General features: G+C 37.8%; 1 protein-coding gene across 3 annotated transcripts in view; it reads left to right on the top strand.

Moving 5' to 3' along the window:
• The window catches only part of jing (AE binding protein 2 jing), a 342,693-nt gene that overhangs the window by 298,252 nt on the left and 21,567 nt on the right, over window positions 1–22,874 (top strand). For all 3 annotated transcript variants that reach the window (XM_067156359.2, XM_067156360.2, XM_068229898.1), the window contains exons 4-5: window positions 738–888; window positions 19,635–19,765. In XM_067156359.2, coding sequence (XP_067012460.2) covers window positions 738–888; window positions 19,635–19,765 — 282 coding nt within the window. The remainder of the gene's footprint in view (window positions 1–737; window positions 889–19,634; window positions 19,766–22,874) is intronic.

Raw genomic sequence — 22,874 nt, 5'->3', positions numbered from 1 at the left:
GAGAAAGATCTTTGTAGGGGCAGATAATGTATAATAAACTCGCAATATCAAAAGTCTATTAAGCAGTAACACATTATTACACAAAAATACGCCCAACCGTAATTTGTTTTATAGTTATTCATTGTCATTCTGTCTCTTTAAAATGTTTTACTTTACGAAGATGTCTAACCTCCATAACCTCTGAATGGTGTATGTCTTCTAGGTTTAAAATATCGTGAAGATCATCAACGTTATCGTCCATTCTTTCAATGTGTGTTCAATGTTAAATGGATAAGTCGAATATTTCATCACGTTTATATTACTGTAGACAATAAATGCCACGAAAATAAACTGTTCACTCGTTTCTTTTTCCGCTACTCGCTGCTATACAACGCTTATACAAGGGTCCTGGTCTGTATAAGCAATTCAATGAATAACTATAACAGATGTATACACAGGAGGCTTATACGCGGTTTCTTAGTAACAAATTTCACATAAACGGTGTATAAACCTTGTATAAAAGTAATACACCGTTTATTAGTAAGACGAATATATATATATATATATAGAGAGAGAGAGTGTGTGTGTAAATTATCCATGAAGTAACATGGCAAGAAACCTAAAATAAACTACCACCTAAATTGACATTATAAAAGATGAATTTTGATGTTGACCACCACAGAAGCAGAAATTTTTGAAATAATTTATATTGCAGCACAATATCCTCTTATGTTGACACATCTTGACGTTTGTATCAGACGACTCTGGAGCGTCATGTCAACGGTCACTTCAACCAATCGGAGAGCAGCACGAATGGGGCTGGGGCACGGCGCAGCATCGAGAGCGTGACAAGCAAGCTGTTCCGCCGCAACGGCAAGAAGCTGCGTTACAGGAGGCAGCCCTGGTCAGGTAGGGCCGTTTAACTTTTACTCTCTTCTCCAAGATCGGTGGTCATCGACAAGCAGATGTACTTCGTTCAGGTGGTGGCTTTCTCTCTTAGCTATAGAGTTAGATGTTCTCTATTAATTTGTTGGTCTTCTTTGATAGCTCGTGTGTTGCAACTTCATTCTTCTATCTCCTGTACCCTCTCAGCTTGTGCACTGAAGTGAATAGAGCCATTATAAGGTTTTGAAATGTATTAAGAGCATTCTACTCACTTCATTGACCTTGTATACTGTAATAATTGATGTATCTTGTTTGTTTCTTCCTCTTTGTCATGTTCCTTATTTAGCTCCCTGTTCAGTGAAATAACTCGGAGAGAACTCCACATAAGGACATCGACTCTGGAGGTCCTGGTTTGTGTGGAATTAATTTTTTATATATTTTTTAAAAAGAAGTTTGCTGCTTTGGACACAATGAAGAACACTCAGATAGTGCAAGTGAATTTTTGTTTAGTGACTGGTTGGAAATCGAAGTAATATATTGACAGTTGTGATCGTTCTAAATTGCTGTTCTGGTGGTGAGGTCCTAACTTCTCTACTTCTGCACTGACATGCATGTGGCCAGCTTAGTATTTAGAGAATGATGAACTTCAAACTTCCCATCAAGTGGTACACGTCAAGAATGAATCCTCCCCAGTATTGTCCAGGCAGATCATCCTGAGCATTAGGATGTAGACATTTAATCATGAAAGCTACTAGTGAAGTCCTTGTTAGAGGCATTGCCGAATTATTGCCAAAACCACTATTACTTCTTGGAAAGTAAATTTGTCTTATTTATCAGAAAACAGTAGTTATATTTTCAAAATGTAGTTTGTAAAAATGTAGGTTTGAAAAAATGAATGTTTCTTTGAAACATGTTACATGATGAGAGGAGAAGTTATTATAAAAAGTATTTATATTCAGTAAAGCCTTGTTATAATTTTTGCCAATGGGCTTGTACTTGACCAGACATAACTGACTAGACAGCACAAATTAACACACACAGGAAAGCCAGCCAATAAGTCCTTGCATTTATTTGACTTCTGCTTACTTTCTTACATTTTTTTTATATTTTTAAGTCTTGACTGATAACTTCATAATGAATCAGATTCCTTTATTCTTTTAACTTTTTTTGTCAGCATTCCTTACAACACAAGAACCCGTAACTCCTAAGTTAAATGAAGCCGTTTAAAAAGTTTTTAAAAAGTTATTAATATATTTTAGTCTTAGTGGATACATGTCGTTCAATGTCGGCATGTAAAAGATCTCTGGTGACACATTTGGTGTTTACCCAGGAAAATTAATTAAAAGTCATTACTGTGCCATCTAACAGGCCTATGGTAAAACAGAATGTTGAAATTGATGAACAGACAGCCAGATGGCATCAAATTAAAATGTCTGCATGCGGTAGCTGAGGCCATACAATTATTTTTATTTATAGTCGTAGTATACAACATGAAACTTACAAAATCCAGTCATTTATTGCCCTAGTGATCTGACCTGTGGCCCTTGTTTCACTAAAACTGCTGAAAATCCTGCATGAAATTGCCGAAAAAGTGGGTCCTAAAGTCTCTTATGAAAAGACTGAATATATCGCGTCCGCTGGTATTTGAAGGTGCTCAAATAAGTCAGCCTTGTGTCGGAAGATTTACTGGCGGGACTAAACTCGCACCTCGGCATCTCCGAAAACCGTAAAAATGTAGTTAGTGGGACGCAATGCAAATAGCATTATTATTAAAAAGGACAGACAAGTTCAAATATCTGGATGAATGGATTCAACTCAACGTACTGGATAAAGAGGCAAACAAGGCAAGAGCCAGAAAATTAGACCTGGCCTACTAGCTGACACGGAACAGGGCAATATCCTAAAAGGCCAAAATCCGACATTATAACTCAGTTAGAAAACAGGAAGGATTGTACCGCTTCAGAGTGTCTTATTTTAAATAAAAAAGGGGAGCTGCAAGAACTCGAGAAGGAAAGGAAAATTCTGGAACTGCAGAAGACTACTGATGTGACTTGGAAGAAAATGAGAAACGAGGAGCTCTACAAGTACACGGACACAATGCGGACACCTGGTGAGAATGGATGACAAACGAGTGACATCGCCGCCTCCAAGTGGGTCGAAGAGGTCACGAAGTATGTGGAAGAAGTTGGAATTACTTTGCAGATGATCCACAATAGAAGAGAGTTCAGAAGAAGAGTTGACACTCTAAAACTATTTGAAGAGAAACCACTAAAATGGAGGTCTGAACGGAGAGGAGAGAAAGATGAGAAGCGAAAGAATGAAGAGGTTTTGGGAAAAGAAGAGAAGAAAGGCCAAGAAGCTTTAAGTTCTATGCGATAGCCAAATTCGGAAAATCGACCTGTGAAAGAACATGGTTATTTGTTTCAACATTTCCAAGGCAAAGGAAACTTTTTATTTTTAGAAAAATGATGAATAATAATTATCCACATCTATCATCTATGGACAGTTCCGAACCCGATTCTGCTAGCTACTAAAATCTGATGATTTCATCACTACCGTTATTCCACACACTTACACCTGCTTATGCTAGTGCTGTAGTGTAGAGAGGAATGTTGTTGATAAACAAATATAGGCCAGATACTTGCAGCTTTGATTTCAACAATATTCTCAGTACTTGTTCAAGAAATGCGTAGACATGTATTCATTATTAACTACTGCTTTTTACAAGTCAACTGCCACAGCAAAATAATTAATGTACCAGAGAATCTCTGATTTATTTGATTTAAAGAATGCTTCCATTTTATGATTGTAGTCACAATTTCACAGTAACTTCAATGCACATAACAAGAAACTAACCATTCTAAAATTTCATTTATAACCTACTTTATGTGAAACTACTGATTAAGGGGAAGGGTGCTATAATATGAGTGTTTGATCCTTGTAAGGACAATAATATACATTCTCCAACATAAAATACTGAAAAAGCATCCCTGATTTTTAGGGTGTTGTTCCATGTGGCTACCTCCATACTCGGGGAGTTACTTAAATTTGATACAGTTGACATAGAATGTACTAAAAATCCTCTCTCTAGTTGTACATTATTTCAAAATTCTACTAAAAGCAAAATTTCCTTCTAAATAAAGAATAATAATTGTTGCAAGAATACATAATCTAGCCATCATAGCCTTAAGGGGCTCACTGATAATTCTAAGGAACCACTGTTACAATTAGGTTACCTTCAACATTTCTCAAGTACAGAATATCTATTTCTCTTCTAAATATAAATGTAAAAGTATACTTTGTCGCAAGGCAGCCTCTGCATGAGAGGAAGTATTTCATAAAATAAAATAAAATATATAATATTTACTAACTGGCTGACTCATCATCGCCGATCAAAAACTACTGGACATAAAGAAATGACATTTTGGGGATACATTTAAATGACAGTGTAGGTACTCACTAAGGAAGGATTCTTAGATATTCCATCGCTAAGGGGGTGAAACGGGGGCTGAATTTTTAAAATGAGTATATCTATATCTCAAAAACTTAGCAGTTTAGAGACTTGAAAATTGATATTTGAAATCTCCTTTCAAAATAAGGAAACACATTTTTTGTTGTTTTCAGAAAAGCCACTTAACGGGGGTGAAAAGAAGTGAAAAAGTGGTTGAATCCCATTTTGAGGATGCTTATATCTCAAAAACTGAGTATGTTACAGATACGAAAATCAGTATTTGGAATATCTTTTAAGATTAAAGAAATACGTATTTTTTGTATTCGGAAAATCCACTTTTTGGGTGTGTGTAAGAGATGGAAAAAGGGGTTGAATTCTTTTTATGGGGATACTTTTATCTCACAACTGGCGATGTTACAGACGTGGAAATAAGTATTTGGAATCTCCTGTAAAAATACAGTTCTGTGTTGCATGTTCGAGTTAACTCTGCCAATAGCCCCCAAAGGTAATACATAAACCTCAATTTTTGAAAATTGAGTTTCCTGAATTTTATTTAGCTATATCTATCAGAAGCTGTATTTTTGGTCATGCTAGCCTGGGAGGGCATATATAGCAAGTGGAGATGTAATTCTCCCCTGGTACGTCGGCACTGCATTGTGCTTATCACAGGTATAGCTTGTGGTGGTGTCATTACCGGCGTGCTAGCCGGCCAGTGTCTTGGGAAGTTGTGGTATCCAACTGATGAGCCCATGCTGCACCGGGGCGAAACACTGGTCTTTTTGAAGATTGAGTTTTCTGAATTTTATTTACCATAAACATTGTTTACAAAGATGTACTGGGGTAAATGAAACTCAGTTTTTTGGTGAGTTTTTGTACTTCATGAATTTTCAGATGATGTCTTAGTGCAGTACCGTGGAATGAATACTTTTATCAAAATATGGAATCCACGTGAATGAAGCTAGTAATGTATGAAAGCTGATCTCAAGTGATACATGTCACCCTGTTAAAGAAGTCTAAAGAGTTTGATTGCCTGGGAAGAGTTGGATATTTCCACAGTGTGAAGGTGGCAGGACACAGACAGTGCTCTCGTGAAGATGTGTGGACAATACACTTCCTCATCTGCATTGACTTTTATTCTCTTTACATATTGGATTAATTTCCCCTATTTTCTTCTGCCCCCATCTTTCTTTTATTCTTCAAAGTCATCAATACCTTTCGATTCCAATCCAGTTGTTTTTCATTTGAGCTGGTTAATTCTAGACTGATGCCCATGTGTGTGTTCGATTTCCACCCAAGTGTAGTATTTTGTGTGTTGAGTGTATGGGTGTTCTCATTGTTCCGTTTACTGTTTAAGATCAGCGTACATTGGCAGCAACTTGATCGTCCAGAGGAAGTGACAAAGATAGAATGGGTCTAAATGGTTGGTTGGTCGGTCGGTCAGGTATCACTTCTGTGTTTGTTCAGGCTGGAGGTGTGGCTATGTGAGTTACCTGCAAGTTAGAGTGCAGTTGATTGCACTTAGTAACAATTGAGCATATCTCCTTGAACAAACACAGGAGTGGTTTGTGCTTTTAAAGTGATGGCTAATATCTTGTAATCTGGTTGCAGCACATCAGGGCGGTGGCTGTGGCCCGGTAGCATTCATTTCCCCTCGATTGTGGTCTTGTTCGGTGGTTAACATTTGTTCAGCTTGCCTCGGTAAAGGGCTGCCCGCCCGGACTCGGACGAGATTGATCAACTGTCTATCGGGAACATTTTGGCTACAATTGAACGTGAACATGTGTCGTTGAGACCAAGTGACGGTCGTCTGCCTTGGTGTGCCGAGCTGTCAGTTAGGACACAGGCCTCCCCGCACCCTTCCAATAATACAAAAGGCATTTGCAGTTTAGGTTACATAACCAATTGTGTACAGTTGAGCCTGCTTTATATATAACTCAGAGGTTTTGAAATTGGTCTGCTATAATTCTCTTGGAAACTCATATGTGCATATTACAGTTGTGCACAATAAATATCATAAAATAACATTTAGCTGTACATATTTTAACTTGAAAAATGTTCCTTAGAATGCATGGACGATGCAGTAAACATACTTTGGAATGGGGTATGCAGCCATGAGTATATATATTACATTGTGAGAACATGAGCAAAATGTTATATGAATCTTATGCTTTTTAATGCAAGAGATAGAGTGGAGAAAGCAACTGGCCAAAACATTCTGATGTTTCAGAGTAGGACCACTTTCATTAATAATTGTTATTAATACTAAATGTGTTAACAGAGCTGACCATTTGAGTCTAATATGCAATTTAATATTTTCGTATTCCTATTTGGAAATCAACTTTGAGATTATATAGTCTCGAACAGAAACAGTCGCACCAGACATTTTGCCTAGTGGGCACATGGTACAGTAGATTGAATGACTGTTGTGCAAATTGGGGAACGTACTAAATGTTCAGTATGTGGGCGGGCATTCTGTCATTTAAAAAAATTAACATAAAATGACATCGAACGACACTACAATTGCAAACATTTTCAGGCGTATTAGCAACTAATTGTAAATTTAAAACACCGGTATAACATGATGGATAGTCAACGAAGGCAGCTTTTCATTTGCACACTGGTAGAAGTATTATACCAGGCATTTCCTTGTTTGCAAAATACGAGAAATAACCATGAAGGGAAAATGTTAACACAGAACTCCACTGTCCATGTTTTTTGTGTGTGTAATGGAAATACATTGTAAATAATGAAAATAACTTGAAATATTATGTGTTAAAATATTGCTGCCAACTCTCAGACATTTCTGGAGTTCTCCACAATAATACCCACCTAATATACAATAATGTTACAAAGAAAATTATCCTCGTACATCACATTGTGACTGAATGTTGGAACTGCCACCACTGAACCACTCTGGTCGCCAGTCCAATGGAATGTCTGACCACCCTTGGTCTAGAAGGAGGCGATCTTCTTGTTTGGCGAAATCCATTCCATTCTGAAACATTTCCTTATATTTCTTGCATAACAAATGCACAAAGAAATACTCCACTATAAGACAAATTCTGAGGTGAGTGGCTCGAAATGTATCCATTGCAACTTTCATGGGTTAACTGGAGTGCGACAGACATTCACAAATGCTGCGTTTTCACAAGCCCCTAATCCTAGGCCATATTACTTACAGCTACTTGCAAACCGCTACCGGTACCACTTTTAATCTAATAAGAATGTAACACTACATTTCTTATTTTCTTGTATTGAATAGGTTGAACCATTTTATTTCTTATTTCAATTTAATTGTGATACAGTTCAATACGGATCATTATGTTTTTTATCTTTAAAAATATGTTCATGAATTGACAAGAAAAAATGAAGCAGAGAATTAATATGAAGTTGAGGAGCGTAGAGTGTTGTATTTACTGGTATATTCATTTTTGATTCACGCCGCAAACTTGTCCGTTTGTATTGTGATATCTGTGTGGGATTGAGTGCATTTACCAAGTAGTTCTAGATCAGATGCCATGGGCAGTGCTTGTATTCGCTTCCTAACTCCCAACACTTGCATTTCAAAAGCGAGCGCTGAGTGGTAGATAATTTGTATTTCACTTCTTGTGCTATCTGTGTATGCATTAGTGGAAAGAAGCCAATCATCACATATCGTGACAATTTAAATACTGTAACTTTATAGCTTTTCAGTCTGTCGAAAACGCTAATTATAACACAATAACATACTTGTCTAATAATTGGTATTTTTGCTAGACTGAAAGTTGACACTGGAAAGTATGGCTTCCTTCTTAACAAATTTAAATATTGATGTTACCATTTTCCACAAATGGTTGAAGTTATTGAGGTGCATTAAGGTTCTCCTGTCTCATTTTCCTAATGCACCAGAAACTTCTGTCACTTCTCCATATGCATACATTTTTTGCAAGACCACTGCCACAATTGCATGACAGCTGTAAAGGCTTCTTTAGGGGTCTATCTTGCCCCTTGGACAATTGATGGTATAAGAGTAGCATGACTGGAAATTGTCATTCCAGAGAATATCCTTCAGCACTGGAACGAGCCAACAATCACTGGCTGAGTAACGAGCATGAGGAATCCCTTTCAAAGTTGTTGTCACGAAGGATGGCAGTCTCTGCTTGTATGGAAATGCCGACTTTGGAGCCATCTCTTCTGCTGTTGGGCGGCAGTTCTCTGTAACCTATACCACTTGTGCAGTCATGTTCCCAGATTGGCTGATGTGTGCCCAAGGCCCATGATATTCTGCCTTTGTTCATTGAATTTCTGCAACAGCATCAGTGCTTCTCATACTCAACTAACGATGAATTTCAATTGGTCTGACACCGCGGAAGTGGAGAAGATAGATTATTACGCGCTATTCTGGGAATGTTTTAAGTATCTGCGATGCCTCCAGTTCCAGCTGCTGCCCATAGGTTCTGTGAACCGGCTGATGCTACCATGTTTATCACTTATTCATAAAGGATTCTTGTATGTTTTGAAATATGTCCCATGTTTCTGCCTGCTACCATTTTGGAGGAAACAATAAGGGACCGTAGAACTTCAATGCATCTTGTACTTTTTCAGTTTTGTGTACATGTTGTTGTTTTTGAATGGCATATTTTGGATTTATTCCATCTGGCATCTCAATACCACTTCGGCAGATTATTCTGCTTTCTACTGTAAATTTTTGGAAAGTATGTATATATTAGAATTCCTTTCTGATCCTACAGTTTTTGTTTTTATTTTCTCTCAGTAGTGTGTGAATTATGTGAGTAAATATGGTATAGTTAAATTTGACATCTAAATCTGAGTTGTAAGTAATAACTCAGGTTCAACTGTATTTGCTAGTTTGATTCCACTCGTGGAACATGTTGGTGGTTGGCATGAGAGGCTTGAGGTTGATTGTAAGCATGTCACACCACTGGTGGCAGGTAGCCACTTCACTTTTCCTGTCTTGCATCTTGGGAAAATACGAGTGGAAGATTATTGATGGTTGTGTTGTATAGTGATGTCGTTTGACTTCTTGAAACAACAGATCACTGGCTTGTTGGTCCTTTTTATCTCTTACAAAGGAGCTCATTAAATAGCTGTAGTATTATAGTGAAACTTTGATTATTATTCAAACCAATTGGGACAGCTGTATTTGTAATATTCAGTCGTTCGGATTACTGAACCTAGAAACCACCAACATTTTTAAAGGTTTATGGTACTATTATAGTGCAGCACTTCACGTACAGAATATATTACTTAATTTTTTAAATTGACACGTTATCTTGTTGCTTGAAGTAAATGCTGATTTTTCATTATTTTTAATTCCGTTTTCTAGTGGCGAGATCGTGAGAACTTCTTTCTTATAAAAATATTTTCAGTTTTTCAATAACAACTTGATCCTTAAGTTGAATGTAGGCAGTGACATTCACTTCCTTGAAATTAACTGCATTTAACATTTCAGTTTGTGAAATACATGGCGCATTCTCAGCAAGATTACTGCTTTTACCTTCCTGTTCACGGTAGCTTTTAATGTTGATACGAAATCTTTTGTGAACCATTCACAAAAAATGTCAGAATTGTTTTCCTTTTTGTACACATTAGTGGGTGTGAAAGGTATATTTCTAAAGCATAATGGTTTCTTGGTATTCACTGTATTTAAAAATGCTCCGACGTTCCACTGTAATCATATGCCTTCAGTTATCATGTGCTGGTATTTTAATTTGATGCTCTCTGCTATCAGATTCCATCATTCTGTTTTACTGTATCAGATGGCAGAGAACATGAAAATCTTTTGAGCACAAAAATTAATTTTACATAAAATCAACTTCATGGCCTGTATTGCACTTTTAACAGATTGACAACTAAATATTTTTTATTATCCACCTTGGTTGATACATTAGTTGCTTATGGCAACTTATTAGTTAATAGTGGTACATGTTTTGTGTTTTTGTAACATCTTCAGTTACATAATAACACTGTTTAGATGAAAAAATTAATACATTGATAAAATTTAAAATGCCTTGAGAGAAAGTGTCCTTAAAAATAGCATAAGAAGAGCAAATTACAACATTGAAAACAAAATACTCATGTAAAAATACATGAACCCTTTTTACAATTGAAAGCTTTGTAATTTAGCGGTTGAAAAGGAAGCACTTGTACAATTGTCCGTAGAGAATATGTCCTGATGAATATTCTTTTCTTAAAAAGTTCATGTTAAAGTTTTTTAATAATATTTTTAAAAATTACTCTTAAGCCAATTCATAATTAAAAATTATACATTTTTTTTTTTAGTAAATGTCAAAAAAAATTCTAGGTTTCATAATGTTTCTCCTGTTACTATTGGAGATGTTAATTAATAGCATTAATTCCTGGTTGTTATTTCCTTTAATCCTGCTCTCACCTGGAAGAGTTTCTCTTTTCCTTTTTATGGCCTTGTGTCTGGTGTAGTAGTGATGTGTTCTTTCTTATTTGTGTATTTGAGGAGGTGGGGGAGCGGGGGATATTAGCGTGTCCCCCCCTTCTGCTTCGGGGAGAGGGGGGGGGAACAACACGTCGTAGGGCTATCTGGTGGTGGAGAGATCCCTATTCTTTTTTCGTAATCTTTTTCAAGTATTTTCACATACACCAGAATTTGATCGTATAACGGATTCTTATACTCTATAGCCTCATTAAGGTTATTATTTTTCTTAGTTGGTGTAGATAAATGTATAGAGCTTCATACGTGTTCATTAAGTTGCCCTTTTTTAATTAATTTATGATGGTGCACTCTGGTGGTAAATTGATGACCTGTGGCTGTCATGAGTGCTCCCATACCTGAGAATCCTCTATGCTTTTCAGCATTTACATGTTCGAAATTTTGTTATTTTAAAAACTACGGCCAGATTGTATTGTATGTATTGGATTGTATGTATTCTTGCACTCAAAGCATGTATGTTTATATATTCCCAAATCCAAAAATTTATCTTTTTCAGAAGGATTTACTGTATCATGGTTGAAAATACTCTGTTTCATGTTGTTATTGGTGAAAATGCGATTATGAAATTTTTTCTCTTAAACAAATGTGTTATTACATGTATGTTTGGATTATTATATGTGAATTTGTTGTATTTCTTAGTTTTACTAGATTCAATTGCTAATTTAGATTGTCGCTTCTCCGAATATTGATTCATTATTTATCCATCATATTATTGTTGAAACCATTAAACAGGGCTTGTTTTTCGGATAAACAATAGTTCTTTATAAGATAGAAATGTTTATATTGAAAAAACAGAAACATTTTTTAATGACAATTCATTTAGTACAATTTATAAAGCCCTGACATCGCGTATTCAAAAGGACCTTGAGAAACTAAAGCGTGTCTTTTTTGTTTAATGAACATAATGTACAAACATTAATAAATATGAACCCTAGGCTCCTCCTGACTGCTCATTTGGGACACAATATTTTGGTTTCCCTATGGGAATCAACATCTATATCATGCAGGAGCATTGCCGAAATTACATAAACGAAGAACTGATTAGACCCATCATAAATTTCAAAAATAAAACTTCTGGATTTGTACATAATTTCTTATCAAGTAAATATGTATTTCATTGTAAAACACCTATCAAAAACTCAGTGGATTCTTACAATCTAGCTAAAGATTTTTAAACTTAGATAATCTCGCACATCATGTTCATTTGACGTAACCAACATGTATACAAACATTCCCATAGAAGACACTATCAGAATCATTAAGATGAATTTAATGAAGAATAAATTAATAAGCATACCTGAAATTGAAGATTTTATTAATGTTTTAGAATTTGTATTAAATCAAAATTATTTTACTTTCAATAATAAAATTTGCTTGCAGAAAGGACTCTCAATGGGACTCCCAGCATCAGGAATATTGGCTAACATATACATAAACAATTTGGAACACTCAAAGATTATTAATCAAATAGAGGGATTGGATTTTTGGACACGATATGTGGTTGATATTTACACTATAATAGATAATAGACTGACTGATAGTAATTTTTTTAAAAATATATTGAATAATTTGGATTCCAATATAAAATTACTTTAAAGGAAGGATCATTGAATTTTCTAGACGTAGAATTTTCTTTCAAAATACACAGAAAATCCCCTTTCACGGTGACCACTATCAGGAACAACTCGTTACACCCTGAGGCACATTTAAGATCAGCATATTATAGTTACATTAACAGAGCGTTTAGTATACAATTGTCCAAATCATAAAGGATCGTTTATAATCATATCGTTTATCCGACAACAAGCCCTGTTTAATGGTTTCAACAATAACATGATGGATAAAATAATCAATAAATTTTCGGAGAAGCAACAATCTAAATTAGCAATCGAATCTAGTAAAACTGAGGATTATGAATTTAACATTTAATAATCCAAACATACATGTAATAACAAATTTGTTTAAGAGAAAAATTTCAGAATCGCATTTTCCACCAATAACAACATGAAACAGGGTATTTTCAGCCATGGTACAGTAAATCTCTCTGGAAAAGATAAATTTTTGGATTCAGGAATTTATAAACTTCCATGCTTTGAGTGCAAGAATACAGTACATACTTAGGACGATCCGGCTGCAGTTTTTAAAATAAGATATTTCGAACAGGTAAATGCTGAAACGCATAGAAGATTCACAGCTATGGGAGCACACATGACTGCCACAGGTCATCAATTTACAGTACTACGGAGATCTCTGGGGCCCGTCGTCAATGTGTTAAGAAAAGAATATTCATCAGGACATATTCTCTATGTTTCCATGTCAACTGCTAGTTGACAAAGCTTTCAATTGTAAAAAGAGTTTGTGTTTTTTTCATGAGTATTTTGTTTTTAATGTTGTCATTTGATCTTCTTATGCTATATTTAAGGACACTTTCTCTCATGGCATTGTAAACTTTGTCAATGTATGAATTTTTTTCATCTAAACAATATTGTTACTGAGCTCGATAGCTGCAGTCGCTTAAATGCGGCCAGTATTCGGGAGATAGTGGGTTCGAACCCCACTGTCGGCAGCCCTAAAGATGGTTTTCCGTGGTGTCCCATTTTCACACCAGGCAAATGCTGGGGCTGTACCCTAATTAAGGTCACGGCCGCTTCCTTCCTATTCCTAGCCCTTTCCTATCCCATCGTCGCCATAAGACCTATCTGTGTCGGTGCGACATAAAGCAACTTGCAAAAAAAAAAAAATACAAAAATACAAAACATGTACCACTATTAACTAATAAGTTACCATAAGCAACTAAGGTGGATTTAAAAAAATTAGTTGTGAAAATTATTTTTGTCGAGTAAACGTCAAATGTGTTGCTAGAGGCAACCTTGTACGGCATGGAGTGCTGATGGGACCTTTTCCTGCCCTTACAGAAATCTGAATACCCACAATCATGGGATCCGGAGGCCTACCACTGATCCATGGGAGGAGCTGTAGTAATTTTTGACATTTAAAAATGTTCCTCTTTAAATCTGTGCGCCTCAAGCACTTGGAAATATGTTTGAATTCAATAGATTAACCCTGTCTGTCTGCAGACACCAAACCCTGTGCTACTTGTGTGATAAATGTTTTGAAACGAATTTTGCCATGGTTTCAAGTGGAGAATTTTGCAAATAATCCCAAACAGATTTTTTCAAAATGTTTGCTTTATACCAATAGGTACAGTACTGCACTAAAGTGGCTGGAATATTATCCTTTCCTTGGCTTGGTACATCTCAAATGATCAGTTGAGTAGCACAGTTAACAACCGGTAACCCACTGTCAGTACATTTACAGACAGTTTAAAGAGCTCCTCTTTCTGATTAATTTTAACTTTATTTCCTGAGTCAAACTGTAGTGGAAGTTGTACTTTCTCTTAAAACAACAATGGACACTTGTTCAAGGGCTGTAAAACGTCATTTGCTACTGCTTCTTTGTTGGTTTGTCATGGTAGTGAATTTGAGGGGCAGTGGCAAATTGTCATGGAATATTTTTATCATAACCACATGGCCTAGGGGTGAAGTGGTTATTACTAGAGGGGGTCAATCCTAGGAACATTGTCAGTTGAGGGCCACTAGGAACATATGGTATGAGGCTATAAATACTAGAATTGTAGCAACCACGTGGGATCTTCCAGCTTATGATCTGTTGTTTTGCGTTAGTACATAGAACTTCTAGCCATATAAACCCCCATCAGAATTTCTGAGGCTTGTATCCCAACTGGTGGTAAGGCCAGACAATAAAGAGTATGTGACAAGTGCTAATACAGAACCACCTCGTGAAGATGATGAAGGATTGTGTGTTTAAGAAAATGGTGCTTGAAAAATTATCATTTGACCTTGATTACATGACTCATTCTTCTGTCTGTGCATAGCGAAGGAAGAAGCAGTTGAACAATCACCAAATGAAAGTTTCTTCTGGCACTGTTATCTTGTTGCCGTTCCTTTAGCGTAAGTAATTGGGAACAAAGAGAAATGCAACAACACTTGTAAGTAAATGGCATTTCTGCTTTGAAACCTTCTATTTGTAAAAATATTAATCCTTTAATTGGAGAATTTGGAAGCTGACTTTCACATTCTTAAAATATTTAATGCACAGTAACTCTAATGGTCATTGCAACATTCCTAAGGAATACTGCTCACAGTACTATTTTTCATAAGTAATTTGAAACAGGCTCCAGCAGAACTAATAATAATTACATCTTTCCTGCCCCATTTTGTTATGCATCCTCGGATTAAATCTCTGCTGAGTAGCACAGTTAAGTTCTCTTTTGAATACCGGAACAGCCGGTAACCCACTGTCGGTACATTTACGGACAATTTAAAGAGCTCCTCTTTCTGATCAACTTTATTTCCTGAGATAAACTGTAGTGGAAGTTGTACTTCCTCTTAAAACAACAATGGATACTAAAATTAGACATTTTAACTTGTTCAAGGGCTGTAAAACGTCATTTGCTACTGCTTCTTTGTATGTTTGTCATGGTAGCATAAATAAAACATCTGGGAATTATTTTATACAACATTGACCTGGCAATTATAAAGATGTAATGTGATACATTCTTCTTCTGTGTATTGTATATCTGCCAATTGGACAGAATTTGTCTGTAAAAGGATTGAAAGAGTAAACAAATTAAAGTACCTCGGCTAGTAAGTTGACCACAAGCTAAATTCAAATGTAGATATTAGCACTAGGATTAGTGGGTTTACTCTATGACTCTCAGTGCAGTCCACAAGTCTGTCCTATCTAGAGTAGCCAAAGCAGCTTCAAGTTTTTGGGATGGACGCAAGAAGTCCTACTCAGAGTGGGGTCAAAGGGAGACTTGTTTCACAACATTGTGTTGTTTGAGTCATCAGTCCATAGACTGGTTTGATGCAGCTCTCCATGCCACTCTATCCTGTGCTAACCTTTTCATTTCTACGTAACTATTGCATCCTACATCTGCTCTAATCTGCCTCTCATATTCATACCTTGGTCTACCCCTACCGTTCTTACCACCTACACTTCCTTCAAACACCAACTGAACAAGTCCTGGGTGTCTTAAGATGTGCCCTATCATTCTATCTCTCCTTCTCGTCAAATTTAGCCAAATCGATTTCCTCTCACCAATTCGATTCAGTATCTCTTCATTCGTGATTCGATCTATCCATCTCACCTTCCGCATTCTTCTGTAACACCATATTTCAAAAGCTTCTCTTTTTTTCTGAGCTAGTTATCGTCCATGTTTCACTTCCATACAATGCCACGCTCCACACGAAAGTCTTCAAAAACATCTTTCTAATTCCGATATCAATGTTTGAAGTGAGCAAATTTCTTTTCTTAAGAAAGCTCTTCCTTGCTTGTGCTACTCTGCATTTTATGTCCTCCTTACTTCTGCCATTGTTAGTTATTATACTACCCAAGTAACAATATTCATCTACTTCCTTTAAGACTTCATTTCCTAATCTAATATTTCCTACACCACCTGCCTTCGTTCGACTGCACTCCATTACTTTTGTTTTAGACTTATTTATTTTCATCTTGTACTCCTTACACAAGACTTCATCCATACCATTCAGCAACTTCTCTAGATCTTCTGCAGCCTCAGATAAAATAACAATATCATCGGCAAATCTCAAGGTTTTGATTTCCTCTCCTTGGACTGTGATTCCCTTTCCAAATTTCTCTTTGATTTCCTTTACATTGAAAAGGAGAGGGGACAAACTGCAGCCTTGCCTCACTCCTTTCTGGATTGCTGCTTCTCTTTCAAAGAACTCTATTCTTATCACTGCAGACTGACTTTTATACAGATTGTAGATAATTCTTCGTTCTCGGTATGTGATCCCTATCATCTTCAGAATCATAAATAGCTTGGACCAATCAACATTATCGAATGCCTTTTCTAGATCTACGAATGCCATGTACATGGGCTTGTCCTTCTTGATTCGATCCTCTAAGATCGGGCATAAAGTCAGGATTGCTTCACGTGTTCCTACATTTCTTCTGAAGCCAAATTGATCTTCTCCCAACTCAGTTTCAACTTGCTTTTCCATTCTTCTGTAAATAATACATGTTAAAATTTTGCAGGCATGAGATACTAAACTAATGGTGCGGTAGTTTTCACACCTGTCAGCACCGGCTTTCTTGGGAATAGGTATAACAACATTCTGCCGAAAATCGGATGGGACTTCTCCTGTCTCATACATCTTGCACACTAAATGAAATAACCTTGCCATGCTGGTTTCTCCTAAGACAGTCAGTAATTCAGAGGGAATGTCATCAATTCCAGGTGCCTTGTTCCTATCTAGGTCACTCACAGCTCTGTCAAACTCTGACCTCAAAATTGGGTCTCCCATTTCATTAGCATCAACAGCCTCTTCATGTTCCAGAACCAAATTATCTACATCTTTACCTTGATACAACTGTTGGATATGCTCCTGCCATCTTTCTGCTTTGTCTTCTTTCCCTAGAAGGGGCTTTCCATCTGAGGTCTTAATATTCATACACCTCGATTTCCTTTCTCCAAAGGTTTCCTTGATTTTCCTGTATGCAGCATCTACTTTTCCCAGGACCATACAGCCTTCGACATCCTTGCACTTCTCCTTCAGCCATTCTTCCTTAGCTACCTTGCACTTTCTATCCACTTGATTCTTTAATCGCTTGTATTCTTTTCTGCCCTTTTCATTTCTAGCATTCTTGTATTTTCGTCGTTCATCAATCAGGTCTAGTATCTCCTGATTTATCCACTGATTCTTAGTTGATCTTTTCTTCCTTCCTAACATTTCTTCAGCAGCCCTACTGACTTCATTTTTCATGACTCTCCACTCTTTCTCTATAGTGTTTCCTTCAGCCTTTTCATTTAGTCCTTGTGCAACATGTTCCTTGAAACAATCCCTCACACTCTTTTCTTTCAACTTGTCTAGATCCCATCTTTTTATTCTTTACTTTCTTCAATTTCTTCAACTTCAGATGGCATTTCATGACCAACAAGTTGTGGTCAGAGCCCACGTCTGCTCCTGGGAAAGTTTTGCAATCCAACACCTGGTTTCTGAATCTCTGCCTAATCATAATGAAGTCTATTTGATACCTTCCAGTGTCTCCAGGTCTCGTCCACGTATACAGCCGTCGTTTGTGGTGTTTGAACCAAGTATTGGCAAGGACTAAATTATGATCAGTGCAGAATTCAACCAGCCGACTTCCTTTTTCGTTCCTTTGTCCCAATCCAAATTCTCCTACTGTACTACCTTCTCTTCCTTGGCCTACCACTGCATTCCAGTCTCCCATCACAATTAGATTCTCGTCACCTTTTACATATTGTATTAAATCTTCTCTCTCTTCATATATCCTTTCGATGTCTTCATCATCCTTTGAACTAGTAGGCATATAGACCTGCACTATTGTGGTGGGCATTGGTTTGGTGTCTATCTTGATGACAATAATTCTTTCACTATGCTGGTCGTAGTAGCTTACCCGCTGCCCTATTTTCTTATTCATTATTAAACCAACTCCTGCATTTCCCCTGTTTGATTTTGTGTTGATAATTCGGTAGTCGCCTGACCAAAAATCTTGTTCTTCCTGCCAACGTACTTCACTTATACCAACTACATCTAACTTTAGCCTATCCATCTCCCTTTTCAGATTCTCTAACCTACCACAACGATTCAAACTTCCAACATTCCACGCTCCGACTCGCAGACTGTCAGTATCCATCTTCCTGATGATCGCCCTCTCTCGTGTAGTCCCCACCCGGAGATCCGAATGGGGGACTAGTGTACCTCCGGAATATTTTACCCGTTGCCTTCAGCTGTGTAACAGTATCAACACAGCTAAGCCATGTTGAGTATTATTACAAGGCCGTGTCAGGTCAATCATCTAGACTGCCGCCCTTGCAACTACCGAAAGGCTGCAACCCCCCTTTCGATGAACCATTCATTAGTCTGGTCTCTCAACAGATACCCATCCGATATGGTTGCACCTGTGGCTCGGCTATCTGCATCATTGGGACACGCAAGCCTCCCCACCGCGGCAGGGTCACATGGTTCGCAGAGGAGGTTCACACCATTAAGATGCGAAAAACGGCATATCTTGGTCACACATCCTTCAGCTTGCAATGAAAGGGAAGATCGAGAGAAAGAGCGGAGTAGGACTTTGTGGGTTTCTGATAGCCTACAGTGGACAAGCCTGTATCTACTAGAGAACTGCATGTGCCATAAGATTGGCAACCGTTATCAAGAGACAGTACTGAAGACGACGTTACCCAAATGGCATTCAAACTTACGAAACAGAATACTCATTTTGACAGTATCACAGCATCACAGAATTCCTATTCGGTAGAGTTGACGACAGTCAAATAGTCAATATTTGGAAATGACAGTGGCTTCGTTATCAAAATGGTGTGATAATCCCAAATACAAAATTGTGTTGCTGACTTGGGGGAGGGCTTTTATTACGGGGTGATTTATTTTCCTACTATTAACTGTGCATATTCTTGATTCTTTGACCTCATATTATTCTCACTCTCTGAATGTCAGCTGAATTCTTTGTATAAATTTCCAAATAATCAACATAACTTCTAAAAATGTTGTAATTTTTGTGAATGTAAAGTAATTTACTGCATAATGATTAAATTAGTCTTAGTACTTTCTTTAAAAAGAAGCTGTTAAGAATACTGTTTACAAAATAATTTAATGAAAAATTTGACTGTGAGCTGCTATTATTCGCTGGGCCGTTTTGAGTGCCACGTACAACTGCATGTTAGACCGATTGAATTGGGTGTAGATATTTTGAAACAATTAAAGGGTTAATAACCATCCTGGTATCAGTTGTCTCACAGCCATATCGACCATTTTGTTACAGCTCGAATGTTCGATTACTTTGATTCTGGCATTATGGAGGGGTTGCAGCATCGTCTCATCAATATGACAGCCAAGCGGACACATGGCGACATTGCTTCAGCACCAGGCAATACTGTCACTGTCTACAGCAAGGTTTGTATCTTTATCTCTGGTAAATGTAATATAATTTGGTGTCCTTGTCCCAAGGTTCCCAATGGTGGTAACCACATACCAGCCATCCTGCCAGTACCGGGGATCGAACCTGGGCCACAGAAGACAATAGCTAATACCACTAACCGTTACATATGGATGTGGACATTTTCTGTGGTAGTTTCCTAAATCCTTCTACGCATACTTGGTAGTGTGCCAGTTACCAACTGATGAGCCGAAATTGGCACACTGGGGTGAAACGCTGGCAGCCAAGGAGGCGTTAGCTGGAAAATGTATAATTCCAATAACAACGGACCAATTGGAATTATATGGGTGTCCCGCGTACCACTGAATACAAGCGACAAGTCATCTCTGATGAAAGTGAAATTCAAGTAGACTTTCTCAACTCGCGAGATTATGGCAATGTTGTTTTGGAGAGACGTGGTGTTCCACCAGAGGACAGGAGCAGCAATCAGTGTAGCTGCTTATTTTGCGACTTCGACAAAACTGCCTCACCATCGACAATAAATGCCGCAGCCTTCTGTCTGCTGGAGTCTTGTTGCAAGAAAGAAATTTCATTTGAGCCCGTATTGTCACTTATGTAAGCATTATAAATCATTAGTGAAAAGTTCCAACTTTACAGTACAAATTTTAATCATTTCAAAATAACATATACGAGGGGCGTTCAACATACGAGGTTTGTCCGGAAAATCCATATAAATCCGTTGGGGTGACGTATCACGTATCGTTGAGGCGCCGTCAGGTGGCACTGCTGTTGTCGCCAATCTTCTCAACGCTCAGTTAGAGTCGGAGAGCTCTGCGTGTCAGTAGCAGTGTGCGGCTGCTTGTTGAAAGTTACCCGTTTTCACCTGCCGTCGGTATGGAGCTCTCTCTGATTGAGGAACAGCGCATCAACATCAAGTTTCTTGCCAAACTAGGTAAGAATGGCCGTGAGATTTTTGAGTGTTTGCAACAAGTTTACGGAGACAATCCTTCATCACGACAATGCGCCCGCTCACACGTCGCTTGTTGTGCGTGAGTGTTTGGCCCGAAGCTCAATCACCGTGACAGACCACCCGCCTTATTCACCAGATTTAGCCCCTTGTGACTTCTACCTGTTCCCGAAATGCAAAATGGTGCTTCGGGGGCGGCACTTGGGTGATGTGGAAGGCATCAAGGGAGAAACGACACGGCAACTGAACAGCATCACAACTGAAGACTTTCAACAATGTTATCAACAGTGGAAACGGCGTTGGCAGAAGTGCATCTTGTCTCAGGGAGAGTACTTTGAAGGAGACCATATTGTAATACCTGAATAATTGTCAAATAAAGTTATTATTCAACTTTTATACGTATTTTCCGGACAAACCTCGTATAATGCAACACATTTTATTTGTCATCTTTGAATATTCCCGCTTTGTCTCGTAGAGTTTCATTAATTTCAATGTGGTAACAGCGCTATAACTAGCCTTCAAAATGACGTCTCTAACGGAGGTGCGAACCAAACAGAGAGGAGTTGTTGAATTTCTTTTGGCGGAAAACCAGAAAATCATAGATATTCATAGGCGCTTGCAGAATGTGTACGGAGACCTGGCAGTGGACAAAAGCACGGTGAGCCTTCTCCACAACAACGCGAGACCTCACACAAGTCTGCGCACCCAACAGGAGCTCACAAAACCTCAGTGGACTGTTCTTCCTCATCCACTCTACAGCCTGGATCTCGTGCCTTCTTACTTCCATCTCTTTGGCCCAATGAAAGCTGCATGCCACGGGAAGCACTACATGGATGATGGGAAAGTTATCGATGCCGCACGACGTAGGCTCCGACATCGATCAATCGAGTGGTACCATCTAGGCATACAGGCCCTCACATTATGGTGGCATAAGGCCGTAGCATTAAATGGAGATTATTTGAAAAATAGTGTATTCTAGCAAAAGGATTGCGGAATAACGTGGTGTATTTCAATCCTCAATAAAACCAACCTGCTTTTAGAAACAAATGTATTGCATTACACGTTGGCAAGTCAATGAGTATCTGCAATTTTGCTCTAATTGTCTTTAGGTTGGCTCTATGATGTTGTGTGCTCACCAGCCGCTAGATGGCACGCCTGAAAAGCCTTACATCTAATCTGTTTTTGACATGCTGTATTGGTGAAAAATATCTAATTCCCTCCATTGGAACTTAGAATTTTTACAAACGCGGAGGTCGATTGTAGGAAGAAGTTCTTTTGTTGCACGACAATGCGTGTCCACATACCGCCGCCCACACCGCTAAAACTCTTCAAATGCTGCGTATCAAGGTGTTGGAGTATTCTTCGTACAGTTCCGATCTTGCCCCGTCGGATTACCATCTGTTTGGTCCTCTTAAAAATGCTCTTAAGAGGCTGTCGATTCAGCTCCGATCAACAGGTGAAGGAAGCGGTGCCGCTGCGCAACCAAAAACCTTTTTTTGCAGAGGGTATCAGAAAGCTTGTGAAACAATGCACCATGTGCATTTGAAAAGCAGGGTTGCTATGTTGAAAAATATCAATAAAAAGTGTGTACACTTTTTGTAATTAATTATAAAAATTGATTGCAGATACTAATTGAGTTGCCATCGTATATTGAACTCTCTTCATACTAATTAAAATAGGACATGTTTTGTCCACATTTGGGACATCATCAGCTAATTAGTGGGAGACAAATTGGTTGCAAGAAGGATAATATAAAACACTTGATGAATAAAGGGTGATTCGACTGGCGAATCAGTTAATGGTTATTATGTTAAAATACAATACTATGTCGAAAGTTAACATACAGGTTAGTTTTAAATATGTGCAGCGAATACTGAACCACATCTGAAACAAGTGTTTGGAGCTTGAAGATTAATAGTACACATTAAAAGCTTCTAATTGTGTGTTAATTGCCGTTGAACAAGCTTCATAGAGTGTTGGGCTCGGAGTAATTAATTTCAAGTCTCTTATGCTTGAAGGTTGATCCCTTTTACTTGATGAGTTGTAGGAGGAAGTTTCTTTAATAAATGCACTGACAGGGTACCAAGTTTTGCCAACAGATGTAAAAATTGGCCTAAAAGGAAAATTGAGAAACTACCGTATTTTCTCGCATAATTAAC

The sequence above is a fragment of the Anabrus simplex genome, chromosome 12 (assembly GCF_040414725.1).
Source record: "Anabrus simplex isolate iqAnaSimp1 chromosome 12, ASM4041472v1, whole genome shotgun sequence".
NCBI classification, from domain to species: Eukaryota; Metazoa; Arthropoda; class Insecta; order Orthoptera; family Tettigoniidae; genus Anabrus; species Anabrus simplex.
The sequence above is the reverse complement of the archived record's forward strand: the minus strand, read 5'-3'. Positions and strand labels throughout refer to the sequence as shown.